The 14,303-nt window shown below is 35.9% G+C and overlaps 1 protein-coding gene across 3 annotated transcripts in view; it reads left to right on the forward strand.

The window, feature by feature from the left end:
- NAALAD2 (N-acetylated alpha-linked acidic dipeptidase 2) overlaps positions 1-14,303 on the forward strand; it is a 59,719-nt gene that overhangs the window by 16,955 nt on the left and 28,461 nt on the right. For all 3 annotated transcript variants that reach the window (XM_045818068.1, XM_045818069.1, XM_045818070.1), the window contains 5 exons: positions 5,780-5,873; positions 7,484-7,582; positions 9,001-9,086; positions 9,353-9,472; positions 9,576-9,658. In XM_045818068.1, the coding sequence (XP_045674024.1) occupies positions 5,780-5,873; positions 7,484-7,582; positions 9,001-9,086; positions 9,353-9,472; positions 9,576-9,658 (482 nt within the window). The remainder of the gene's footprint in view (positions 1-5,779; positions 5,874-7,483; positions 7,583-9,000; positions 9,087-9,352; positions 9,473-9,575; positions 9,659-14,303) is intronic.

Here is a 14,303-nt window from a genome sequence, read left to right on the forward strand (position 1 = left end):
GAATTATCTCTATTTTCTCTCTACCTTTAGTAGAGCGGAGGTTCAGAAAGAAGATCCTCATATCCAAAATAATACTGTCCTTACCAAACTAGAATATAAGATTTCTATTTTTTAGTATATTTAATTGATTATAGTATTACAATTGTCTCAATTTTTCCCCATTTGCCTGGTTCCCCACTTCCCTCCTGCGATACCCCCATTTAGTTCATGTCCATGAGTTGTGCAGGTAAGTTGGTGTCTCCATTTCCTTTACTGTTCTTAACATCCCTCCTATTTTGTACCTACCCAATTATGCTTCTAAATCCCTGTACCTTTTCCCGTATTCTCTCCTTTCCCCCTCCCAGCTGATAACCCTCCAAATGATCTCCATGTTTGTGATTCTATTCCTGTTCTAGTTGTTTGCTTAGTTAGTTTCTGTTTTTGTTTTTTAGATTCAGTTGTTGATAGTTGTGTTTGTTGTCATTTTAATGTTCATAGTTTTAATCTTCTTCTTTTTTTCTAAATAAGTCTTGTTAATATATCATAATAAAGGCATGGTGATGATGAACTCTTTTAGCTTTACCTTGTTTAGGAAGAAGCACTTTATCTCTCCTTCAGTTCTAAATGATAACTTTGCTGGATAGAGTAATCTTTGTTATAAGTCCTTGCTTTTCATCCCTCTGAATACTTCTTGCCAGTCCCTTCTTGCCTGCAAGGTTCCTTCTGTGAAATCAGCTGTCAGTCTTTGAAAAAATAACTTTTTTTCCCTTGCTGCTTTTAAGATTCTCTCTTTATCTTTAACCTTTGGCATTTTAATTATGATGTGTCTTAGTGTGAACCTGTTTGGATCCAACTTGTTTGGGATTCTCTGTGCTTCCTGGACTTTTATGTCTATTGCCAAATTAGGGAAGTTTCCTTCATTATTTTTTTCAAGTAAGTTTTCAATTTCTTGCTCATCCTCTTCTTCTGGCATCCATGTGACTTGGCATTTATGGAGTTGTCCCAAAGTCTTCTTAAACTCTCCTCATTTTTTTGAATTCTTGTTTCTTCATTTTGTTCTGATTGAATGTTTATTTCTTCCTTATGTTCCAAATCTTTGATTTCAGTCCTGGCTTCCTTCCCTTCACTGTTGGTTTCCTGTGGATTTTTCTTTATTTCCCTTAGTAGAGCCTTCACTTCTTCCCTTATGCTTTTGCTGTATTCAGTGAGGTTTTTGAGCATTCTGACCACCAGTGTTTTCAATTCTGCATTTGATAGGTTGGCTATCTCCACATTGCTTAGTTCTCTTCCTGGAATTCTGTTCTTTTCCTTTATTAGGCCATATTTCTTTGTCTTCTGATTTTGTCAGCCTCCCTGGGCCTGTGTGCTAGGTAGAGCCACTTTGATTACCTTTTAGTGCACCTGTTAAGTCATATGGGGTGAAGCCTTGGGTATTTGCCAGGGTGGGGACAACCATGTCTCTGTGTTGGGGGGAGGGGTCCAAGAGGGACAGTGCCACTGCTGGCTGACTTCTGGGGCCTTGTCTGGACCTTGCACCATTTCGAGTCGCTTCACCCACTTCCCACATGTGACTGCTGCCCCTCCAGCTGCTGCCCTGGTCGTGGTTCCCAGAGTGGGTGGGTTTGCATATGTTCTAGGATCTCTTGAGGAACCGGCAGTTCATTGCTCACCCTCCTTCCCCCTCACAGGGTTTACAACCACAAGTTATGGGGCTTGCTTTTTCCCAGTGCTGGAGACCTGGGCTGCGTGGTCTGGCCTTACGCTGGGCTTGCTGGCTCACAAGGTGTCTTCCTGAGTTTTATCCACCACATGTGAAATGCGGGGCTGCTCCTGCCACTGGCTGCAGCTCCTTCCACTGGCTCCACCACCTCTCTGTCGCTGTCCCCGTCGCCACCCCTCCTACTCATCTGGATGAATATAACTTCTTTAAATCCTTGGTTCTTGGACTTCTATACAGTTTTGGGTGATTTTCTGGCAGTTCTGGGTGGTTTTTTTTTTCTGTTTTCAATTAGTTGTGTTCCTTCTTATGGTTGTGTAATGAGGTGGAGCTTGTCTCCCTACACCTTCATTTTGATCGGAAGCTAGAACATAGGTTTTCTGAATTGCCTAGTGATTTTATTTTTCTCTAGATCATATCTGTTCTTTTAAAAAATGCCAATGAGTTTTTGTGTGTGTGCTATTTAATATCTGAAGTGTGAAAATTTTGACATCTGTGTAACCATCCCCCCAGTCAAGATAATGAACTTATCCATAACCCAAAAGTTTCCTCCCATCTCATTGTATTGGCTCCCTCTCACCCCTTCTTGTTCCCTCCCTGCTAATCCACAGAAAACCACAGGTATCTGCTCCCTGTCAGCATAGTTGTTTTGAGGTCTATCCATATTGATACATGTCCATAATTCATTCCATTTTTGCTGGGCAGTATTCCATTGAATAGGTATACTAATTTTTTATTTATTTGATGAAAGTGTAGATTATTTTCAGTTTGGGGGCTATTATACATAAAGCTGTCCTGAAGAGTTGTATACAAATCTCTTTGTATGTGTGCTTTCATTTCTCTTTAGTAAATACATAGAACTGAAATGGCTGGGTAACATGATAGAGGTATGTTTAACTTTTTAAGAAATTATAAAATTGTTTTCTAAAATTATTATACCATTTTACATTCCAGCAACAGTGTATGAGTGTTCCAATTGTTATATCCTTACCAACACTTAGTGTGGTAAATTTTTTTTGACACTATTCTAATAGAAATTTGAGCCCTCCAAGTTACCATTTCTTTCAAAGTTTTTGATTTCTCTCAGCATATTTATAGTCTCACTGTACAGATCATGTATATCTATTTTCACATTTATCTATAATCATTTCAGATTTTTATGCTATCTTAAATTACATTTTCTTTTTTTATTCTATTCTTTAATTTGTATGGTATTTTTTCCATTACCATTGAGTACCCATATACTCCCCTGCCCCCAACAATCACCACACTGTTGTCCATGTCCATGGGTCCTTTCCTTTTTGCTCAATTCCTCCATCCTCTTAAATTAACATTTTAAATTTCAGTTTCCAACTGTATTGCTAGTAAATAGAAATATTGTATTTCTAGAAGAAATATATTGATATTGTATCCTGTAAACTTGTTAAACTCACTAATTAGTACTTCTAGGTTTTTGTAGATTCCATCAGAGTTTGTACATAGAAAATTGTGTCACCTGCAAATGAAAACTTTTTCCCCAATCTGGCTGCCTTTTATTTCTTTTTATTGCCTTATTGCACTGGCTAGTACTTCCCAAAATTTGTTGAAACATTGTTAGAGTAGATATTTTTGCTTTGCTGCTGCCCAAAGAAGAAGTCTTTCTCTGTTAAATATGATATTATCTGTATGTCTTTTATAGATTCTTTTTGTCAGATCGAGGAACTTCAATGGTAATGTGATGAGCTTTTAAATTAACACATGTATCTAGAAATGTATATAGGATTTTTTCAAATACTTTTACTGCATCTATTCAAATAAAGTTGTTATGTACTTTTGTTCAGTTACACTGATTGATTTTTGAACCAACCGTTTCATCCTGGGTTAAACTCTGCTTGGTCACAATACATTATCATTTTATATATTGTTAGTATATTGCTGAATGTGTGCTAAAATTTGGTAAAATATTAGTCTTTAGGGGTATCAGCTTATAGATTAGTTTCCTGTAACATCTGTCATTTTGATTTTTTAAAGGAGTTTATTTATTTATTTATTTATTTATTTATTTATTTATTTTTAAAGATTTATTTATTTATTTATTTTAGAGAAGGAAGGGAGGGAGAGAGAGAGAGAGAGGGAGAGAAATATTAATGTGCGGTTGCTGGGAGTTCTGGCCTGCAACCCAGGAATGTACCCTGGCTGGGAATCGAACCTGGGACACTTTGCTTCCCAGCCCGAGCTCAATCCACTGAGCTACACCAGCCAGGGCTTATTTATTTATTTTTAGAGGGAGGGGAAGAGAGGGAGGAAGAGAGGGAGAAAGAGAGGGAGAGAAACATCAATGTGTGGTTGCCTGTCACGTGCTCCCAACTTAGGACCTTGTCTGCAACCCAGGCATGTGCCCTGGCTGGGAATCCAACCAGCGACCCTTTAGTTCACAGGTCAGCAGTTCGCAGGTTAGTGCTCAGTCCACTGAGCCACACCCAGGGCTAATATCTGTCATTTTGGTATCCATAATGCTGACCTCATGGAATGAGTTGGTTACCCTCTCTCATCTTTATTTGTTTATGCAAGAGTTTTTTTTTTTTTTTTTTTAAAGAGTTTACTTATTTCTAGAGAGGCAGGAAGCGAGGGAGAAAGAGAGTGAGAGAAACATCAGTGTGTGAGAGATGCATTGATTGGTTGCCTCTTGTATGCCACCAGCTGGAGGCCTGGCATGCAACCTGAGCATGTGCCCCAAATGGGAAATTGAACCAGTGACCCTTTTGGTTTGCAGTCTAGTGCTCAATCCACTGAACCACACCAGCAAAGACTATGCAAGAGTTTTTAAGAATGGGTTGATTTTATCTGTGAATGTTTGGTAGAATTCCCCACCAGATCCATCCAGGCATTAAAGTTTGTTTGTGGGAATGCTTTTAACTACAAATTCAATTTCATTAATAGATATATTTCTGTTTAGGTTATCTCTTTATTCTTGAGTGAGCGTTGATAGTTTGTGTCTTTCAAGCACCTTTTCCATTTTATCTAAGTTATTGAATTTATGGGCATAGAATTGTTAATAATATTCTCTTATTTTTTTGTTTGCAGGTACTAGAGTGATATTCTCTTTATTCCTTATATTGATGATATATATTCTTTATTTTTTCTTTTTTCCCTGATCTGTGTTGCCAGAGACTTATTGATCTTCTGAAGGATCATTTTATTGATAATTTCTATCCCTTTTCTGTTTCCTATATTTTAGATTTGTGCTCTGGTCTTTTTTATGTCCTCTCTCTTACTTTTCCTCATTTATCTTTGTTTCCTAGCTTCTTAAGGTAAAACCTGAAGCCATTTGTTTGAAACCTTCTTTTTTTCTAAAATAGGTGTTTCAATGCTATATGATTCTATTTTGGTTGAAAGTCAAAGTCCTAAGGAGGTTTTTAAGCCTGGCAATATTTTTCAACCTTTCTTTAATGTGAATGTTGTGTTTGAATAAAATCTTTATTGCTTTTTCCTAAGATCTCTTGAATTCCCTTTAACTTTTTCACAGTTATTTCTAGCTTGGGAATATGAAACATATTTTCCAGACATCTGGTAAACTGAGGCTTCTCTAAGAAGGATTCAAGGTGTCCCTGATAAATTAAAGTATTACTTAATTTTTTAAAAAAATGTATTGACTTGAGAGAGAGAAAGAAACATCAATTTATTGTTTCACTTATTTATGCATTCATTTCTTAATTCTTATATGTGCCCTGACCAATAATTTAATAGGGATCAAACTGACAACCTTGACATATTGGGATGACCCTCTAACCAACTGAGTAAATCAGCAAGGGCAAAATGAAAATTTGTTCTAGTAAAGTTTAAGAGAATTATGTGGAAGTTCAAAACAAGTTTGGGAATCTACAATACCTATAATTGATTTTAAATTAGAATGTAAATGATTTAATATCTTACTGTTGAATTAAATAGACTATATTAGTAAAATAATCATTGATTTGGGGGGAACTTTTACTTTTGAATATAATGTCAAATGTATTACAAGTCTGCAAGAATCATAAAAAAAAATTTCTATACCCTTGGCTCCAGTTTTTAATTCTTTTTACTTTATGCAATTGATTTCTGCAGAATACACCTTTAGACTTGATATTAAAGAAGGAGTGGGAATGCCCCAAATCCCTGTACACCCCATTGGATATAATGATGCAGAAGTATTATTACGGTATTGTGTTCTTTTTTTTTTTTTAGATTTTATTTATTTGTTTTAGAGAGGGAAGGGAGGGAGATAGAGAGAGAGAGAGAGAGAAACATCAATGTGCGGTTGCTGGGGGTTATGGCCTGCACCCCAGGAATGTACCCTGGCTGGGAATCGAACCTGGGACACTTTGGTTCCCAGCCCGTGCTCAATCCACTGAGCTGCGCCAGCCAGGGCGGTATTATGTTCTTGTTGGATATGAGATTAAGATATTTTGCACTAATGTGTTCATTGTTTCTTCTAAAACCAATGTAACCTATTTATGTTAAAAGTCTGGGGTCAAAATAGCTCCTGAAATAGGAATAACAAAGCATACCTTTTTTCCCCATAGATGTAGTCAGTTTAGTCCTTAAGAAAACATTACTCTTTTTGCTACAAATAAAAGTCTCAAAAGTGAAACTGTCCAAAGATAAAAATATTTATTTGAGACTTTTCAAGTAATTGGATTGTCTTAGATACTCATTTGATATTTGTGCTCGACCTGTATTTAATTTAATTTAATTTAATTTTCTTTCTTTTATTATTTTAATTTTGTACTTGGCCTGCATTTTAAAAATATGATAATGTCCACGACTCATTACATGTGTGAACTTGGGCTATTCACTCAATCTTTCTATGATTCAGTTTCTTTATCTATAAAATGAGGACAGGAATAATTTGTCCCCAATAGGACTTATAAGAAGTAGACAGGATCATGCATGTAAAGTTCTTAAATTTGGTAAGCATTCAATTAATGTTTGCTATTATATGCATTCTATAATTCAATTTCCCTTTCAAATCTAATTTATATATTTTTTCAATTTCAAAATAGAATTTTTTCTGTAATAAAGAATTAAAACATAGCTGTGAAAGTAGAGAATAATGCAAAAAATATTGAAAATGTAATAGTAATTTTAGAGTAAATGTAGTTAAGCATTAGAGTTTGTGCTCAACTTCTACTTGAAAGATCAACCAATATTTTATATTTATATTTTATTATAAATATACAGTGGGAAAACCATGCCAACTTTCAATTTCAATAAATAATTATAATTCAAGAATGAGTCTACATACCTCATCGTGAGCCCTCTTTGAAAATGAGCACAAATCTTGGGGATATATTTTCCAAAGTTGACTTCACAATTTATATATTTGTAAAAATGCCTGTATCAGTACAGTTTACTAATTGCTTTAGGAATGCCTACTGTGTAATGCGCAGCTTCAGTAGAAGTTAATTTCTCCTTAGCACAGTCATGGATTTCGTACTTGCAGGATTTTTTGGAACTAATACATGCTTACATAAATAAATAAAGTCAAAAGTAAGGAGGCTGAAGCTTCCCTTTTCTCCTCACTTTTTTTTTTCTCCTTAGCTCTTATCACTAACACATTAAATAGCTTGCTTGTGTATCTCAGTTTTGGCTCTCCCATTAGAAAGTGAGCTCCCCAAGGGAAGCGAGTTTTGACAGTCCTTAGTAAATGCTCAGTAAGTATTTGTTAAATGTATGAATGAAATAGCTCACCATCACACTTCATGAATATTTCTAAGAAATTGTGATGCTCTACCCTTTTTTTTTGTCATTTTCATTTTCTCTTGACAGCCATATGGGAGGAACAGCTTCACCAGATGACAGCTGGAAGGGAAGTCTTGCTGTGGATTACAATATTGGGCCTGGTTTCACAGGGCATGGCTCTTTCAGGTAACTTCCCATTAATTTAATAGCCTGGAAAAGTTTGATATGTTTAATGGGAAAATGTCAGGATAACTGTTCTACCAGCTAGATTTTGCTTATTTTTGTTTTCCCATTTTTATTTTATTTTTTAAAAGATTTTATTCATTTATTTTTAGAGAGGGGAAAGGTGGGAGAAAGAGAAGGAGAGAAACACCTTCTCTTGGTGTGGCTGCTTCTTGAGTGCCTCTACTGGGGATCTGGCTGGCAACCCAGGCATGTGCCCTGAGTAGGAATTGAACCAGCGACCCTTTGGTTCGTAGGCCTGTGCTCAATCCACTAAGCCACACCAGCCAGGGCTGTTTTCCCATTTTTAATAATGAATAAGTGATCATTTTATATCACTAAAGTACCTTCAGAATAATATATCCAATTTCTTCCAGTAGTGATATTATAACATTTAATTCATAAAGTCTCAAAAATTGAGACTTTTGAATTATAATTCAGTATTTTAACACTTTTCAGTTAAAGTTTTAAAACAGTTTTCATAACTCTTTCAGAATGTTTTGCATGTGAATCACTAGGCTAACTTAAAGGAAAGGAGTGAAAGAGAGAAAGGATGCATTTACCGAACATTTGTGTGGGCAGGTTAAGTGAGTCACATGAGCAAGCAGGTAATTATTGCAGGGCTCAGTACGCTTACTTGTTATTAACACATTATGGCACTGTTGTAGAGGAGGAGTAATAGCAGCCTGCCTGTTTATTAAGCTTAATTTTACAGAAAAGATAAATATTCCACTGGATGGAGGCAGGCAGGAAGTGCCAGCTAGAGAGATCAGCTTGAACAGAGCTGTGAAACAATGTAGCATGATTCTCCTGAAAGGCGGAGAGAAAGGACAATGTAACACTGATAAGTGAAGATATCAGAGAAGATAAAACTTTTTTATTTTTTATTTTTAAGTGTATTTTATTGGTTATGCTATTACAGTTGTCCCACTTTTTTCCTCCTCTTTATCCCTCTCCACCCTGTACTTCCCCTCCCTCCAGCATTCCCCTGCCCCCCTTTAGTTCATGTACATGGGTTGTACATACAAGTTCTTCGGCTTCTCCGTTTCCTATACTATTCTTAACCTCCACCTGTCTATTTTGTGCCTGACAATTATGCTTCTTATTCCCTGTACCTTTTTTCCCCACTCTAAAATATAACAATTTTTAATTTTTTTTACTTCAATTGCATGCCTAAGTGTTTAGAAGTAAAATATCATGATGTCTGCAACTTGCAAATGTTTCAACGATATTAACAATAATTTAGGTGGTGTATACATAAGAATCTATTAAACTATGTTAGAGTTTTTTGTGCTCTTGAGATTTTTCATAATTAAATGTATAAAGAAAGCTGTTAGACATAATGCTCTATGTGAAGTAATTTATTCCCTTTGAAATTCTAGGAAAGTTAAAATGCATGTTTATAACACCAATAAAATTACAAGGATTTACAATGTAATCGGAACTATCCGAGGATCTGTGGAACCTGGTGAGCCATAGAATTTTTAAAACACTTTTGTTTTTACAAACATTAAAAGAATAAGATAATTTTACTCAACAGTTGATTTTTATGGTGACATAAAACAACTAAATTTGGAAAAAAGTACTACTCTAAAAGGAGACTACCTTATAGTGTTAATTTTTTTTTCCTATGGAGGGAACTTGAGCAAGAGGAAGTTTACTTTAAGAAAACCTAAGTTACAATATTTCTAATACACTCCAAGTTGTAGCTCTTTTGAATGCCTTCTCTTCCAGACAGGTATGTTATCCTGGGAGGCCATCGGGATTCCTGGGTGTTTGGAGGCATTGACCCAACCACAGGGACCGCTGTTTTACAAGAAATTGCTCAGAGTTTTGGAAAACTGATGAGTCGAGGTAAATAATGTTTCCTCAGTGGGTGATGACAAAAACGGACTCACTAATTTTCCTTTATTTTTAGGCAGGTGTACCTTACTATGTATGTTAACAATGATTACAGGCTGGAGACCTAGAAGAACTATCATTTTTGCCAGCTGGGATGCAGAAGAATTTGGACTTCTAGGTTCCACAGAATGGGCTGAGGTAAGTAAGACAAAGAAAATTAGTTTCTTGGTCAACCGGGAACAAATATGTGTATCTCAGGATGTTCACAAATATATTCCATTACTTAATATGGTTTTAATAAAGACTTGAGAATTTAAGAACTTGAGTTTGCCTTTACTTTCACATTAGTTTGGCAAAACAGAGTAACTTCTTAAAATCTGTACATTCAGAAGATAGCCAAGGCTGTTTTTGACAATTGACCTGACTTACCTGAAAACTTGTACATATCCTTGGAGTTCATTTTCAAGTTTTTAGTTTCCTTGAAATTCTTCTATCTATGAAAACATAAGATGGTCTATTAAAATGTCTTTCATTACAATTTCATATTTATGAATTTTACATAAAATTGCAACCATACATATATGGAGTCTGGTAAAAATAACATCCCTTTTTATTACATAAAAATCTTTTGTTATAAAATCATAACCATGTAATTCTGTAACATGACAGTATGTACTCATGCACACCATATGACATTTTATTTTATTTTTTAAAATAATTTTATTTATTTATTTTTAGAGAGAGAGGAAGGAAAGGAGAAAGAGAGGGAGGGAAACATCAATGTGTGGTTGCCTCTGATGACTCCCTTACTGGGGACCTGGCCCACAACCCAGGCATGTGCCCTGACTGGGAATCAAATCAGCAACCCTTTGGTTTGCAGCCCACACTCAATCCACTGAGTTACACCAGCCAGGGCCCTATATGCCATTTTAGGTCAAATGTTCAAATTGCTGTCCACCCACCTCATGCAAGACATTCACACACCCTACCAGCCACACTCAGTGGCATTATTTTTACCAGACCCTGTATTTTACAACTCACAAAAGTGCCTGATTATTGAATATATGTTAATTTTGTAAATAGAATTACTTTAGTTGATTGCCTTTAGAATTTCTGAGATTTGTTTTTTCTTCAGATATTATTGACTTTCATTTGTGACTACCTCTTAATGCTTTATCCTTAAGTGTCTCTCCCAAGCCACCTTCTTTCATCTTTTTCCCTTAGCCTCTCTGTCAAGTAACCCTTAAATTCTTAAATGCACAAGGTAAGCTCATAATTCTTATAAAGGGAGATGCACTATATAAACACTTATTCTCCCACCACCATCCTATGTAAGCATATATTGCTTTCATAAGTCCAGATTTTATAAAGGAGTTTCAAAGATGTCATACATTTCTTGACATTGGCTGTGGTTCTTAAAATGCTTTCCTCCTGGCTCATTTTCTCTTACTTTAAAATAATAGGAATCAAACCAGTGTGGGGGTAAGTAAAATCATACACACAGTTGCCTGTCAATCACTTATCTTCTTTTTTTTTTAATTTTTAGACAGTGGGAAAGGGAGGGTGAAAGACAGGGAGAGAAACAGCAATGTGAAAGAGAAACAGCGACAGGTTGCCTTCTGTACATGCTCTGACCAGGGACCAAACCTGCAACCCAGGCATGTGCCCTGACGGAGAATTGAACCATCAACCTTTCATTTTTCTGGATGATATCCAACCAATTGAGCCACTCTGGCCAGTGCAATCACTTATCCTTTTGATTCTATTTACATTGCAAAGTTCTATTGTTACATTGGTATTATAACCATGCATTTTGGAAGTAGACTAGATGAATGAAATTTCATTAAGTTCATTTACTTTTAGAAATAATGTAATTTAATGTGAATACATGTATATATGAATACATGTCTCTGTTTCTATAACTTTTGCAGCTTAAAATAAAGATAAAAATCTAAGATATAAAATAATATGCTTTACATTAAATACATGTGGTTTAAAATACAATTTCATGACTTTCTAGTTTTCTACCAGATTTTTCATCATATTTGACAGCATACTCTCATTAAATATTTAAGGAATATTCCTTATTTCTAATGTAAATCTTTTACAATGGAAACTTTGACTTAATATTTTTCTATAACAGAGACAATTATCATCTGGCCTGCGTGGGCAAGAGCAGAGAAGTGGCAGTCCTCATTTGTAGCGTAACCTCTCATAGCTTTAAATATTTCTTTATTGTAACATGTTCTTTATTACTGTTGTTTAATTATAGTTGTCCCCATTTTCTCCCCATTACTCTCCCTTTGCCCTACGACCCCCACCTCCTACATTCAATCCTCCTCACCCCCGGTTGTCCTTGTCCATGGGTCCTTTATACATGTTCCTTGACAATCCTTCCCTCTTTACCCCTATTATCCTCTCCCACCTCCCCTCTGGTTACTGGTTACTGTCAGTTTGTTCTTTATTTCCATGTCTCTGATTCTATTTTGCTTGCTTGTTTGTTTTGTTGATTAGGTTCCACTTACAGGTAAGATCTTATGGTATTTGTCTTTCAGCACCTGGCTTATTCCACTTAGCAAAATACTCTAGTTCCATCCATGCTGTCATGAAGGGTAGGATTTCCTTCTTTCTTTCTGTTCCATAGTATTCCATCATGTAAATGTACCACAGTTTTTTTATCCACTCATTTGCTGATGGGCACTTAGGTTGCTTCCAGCACTTGGTTATTGTAAATAACCTTGCTATGAACATTGGGGTTCATAGGTTCTTTTGAACAGAAGCATAGATCAATGGAACAGAATGGAGAGATCAGAAATAAACCCATGTCTGTATGGGCAATTAATATTCAACAAAGGGGGCACAAGCATAAAATGGAGTAAAAATAGCCTCTTCAACAAATGGTGTTGGGTGACCTGGACAGCTACATGTAAAAAAATAAAACTTAACCACCAACTTACACCATACACAAAAATAAACTCAAGATGGATAAAAGACTTAAATATAAGTTGCAACACCATAAAAGTCCTAGAGGAGAAAATAGGCAGGAAAATTTCAGATATTCTATGCAGCAGTATTTTTACAAGTATGTCCCCTAGAGCAAGGGACATAAAGGAAAGAATAAACAAATAGAACTTCAACAAACTAAAAAACTTCTGCATGGCTAAAGAAAATGTCAGAAAAATCAAAAGGGAAACATCTGTATGGGAAAACATATTTGCCAGTGATACCTTGGGCAAGAGTTTGATCTCCAAAATACATAAAGAACTCACACAACCCCACACCAGGGAGACAAATAGTCCAATTTAAAAATAGGCAAAGGACCCTGTAACATGTTATTAATAAGGCAGTAAACTAGAAAGACGGAGTTAAAGGGCACTCTTGGCATATTTCCATCTGTGTGTGACATTTGCCCTTCTCTAACTTATGTTGTGCATGTGTGTGTAAAGGAGTCAGTCAGTCTCGTGTTTGTCCTAATGTCCTTCCTTCTTTCTGTCTTTGCTGTCCTCCTTTTATTTTCTGTTTTTCCATATCTTCTTATTAAAAAATGAAATTTTCTATTTTTCACGTTTTAATTTTCTTTTTTCTTTTTCTTTTTTTGTTTTATATTTTTCACTTTTAAAATGCTACATTTATTTGGATATCCACTATCAGTGGATCTCAAAACTTCAATGAATGCAGGGATTGCCAGGGACACATTTTAGAATTACAAATTAAAAATTTCCAGGCCTTTTAGCAATTCTTTTTTTTACTACTTTATACTTTTTATTGTTTTTTTCTTTTATTATTTTTTTATAAAGATTTTTTTCATCTTTTTTTTAAGATTTTATTTATTCATTCTTAGAGAGTGAAGGGAGGAAAAAAGAGAGAGAAACATCAATGTGCGGCTGCTGGGGTCCGTTACCCACAACCCAGGCATGTGCCCTGACTGGGAATCGAGCCTGCAACACTTTGGTCCGCAGCCCGTGCTCAATCCACTGAGCTACGCCAGCCAGGGCTCTTTTTTTATTATTTTTTAAAAGATTTTATTTTTTTTTAGAGAGAGGGGAAGGGAGGGAGAAAGAGAGAGAAACATCAATGTGTAGTTGCCTCTAGTGTGCCCCCACTGGGGACCTGGCCCACAACTCGGGCATGTGCCCTGATTGGGAATCAAACCAGCAACCGTTTGATTCACAGGCAGGTGCTCAATCCACTGACCTACAACAGCCACAGCTATTTTTCTTATTTTAAAAGTATATTTAATTAATTATGCTATTACAGTTGTCCAATTTTTTTCTCCATTTCATCCCCATCCACCCTGTACCCCCTTGCCTCCAGGATCCCCCACCCCTTAGTTCATGTCCATGGCTCATACATATATAAGAATTTATTTAAGTTCTTTGGTTCCTCCATTTCCTATATTTTTAACATCCTCCTATCTATTTTGTACCTACAAGTTATGCTTCTTATTTCCTTTACCTTTTCCCTGTTCTCCCCCTTTCCCTCCCCACTGATAATCTGCCATGTGATCTCCATTTCTGTGATTCTGTTCCTACTCTAGTTGTTTGCTTAGTTTGTGTTTGTATTTGTTTCTGTTTTTTAGATTCAGTTGTTGATAGTTGTGTTTGTTGTCATTTTAATGTTCATAGTTTTGATCTTCTTTTTTCTAAATAAGTACCTTTAACATTTCATATAATAAGGGCTTGGTGATGATGAACTCCTTTAACTTGACCTTATCTGGGAAGCACTTTATCTGCCCTTCCATTCTAAATGATAGCTTTGCTCGATAGAGTAATCTTAGGTGTAGATCCTGGCCTTTCATGACTTGGAATACTTCTTTCCAGCCCCTTCTTGCCTGCAAGATCTC

The sequence above is a fragment of the Phyllostomus hastatus genome, unplaced genomic scaffold (assembly GCF_019186645.2).
Source record: "Phyllostomus hastatus isolate PE091 unplaced genomic scaffold, TTU_PhHast_1.1 phas_scaffold_317, whole genome shotgun sequence".
In the NCBI taxonomy this organism is placed as follows: Eukaryota; Metazoa; Chordata; class Mammalia; order Chiroptera; family Phyllostomidae; genus Phyllostomus; species Phyllostomus hastatus.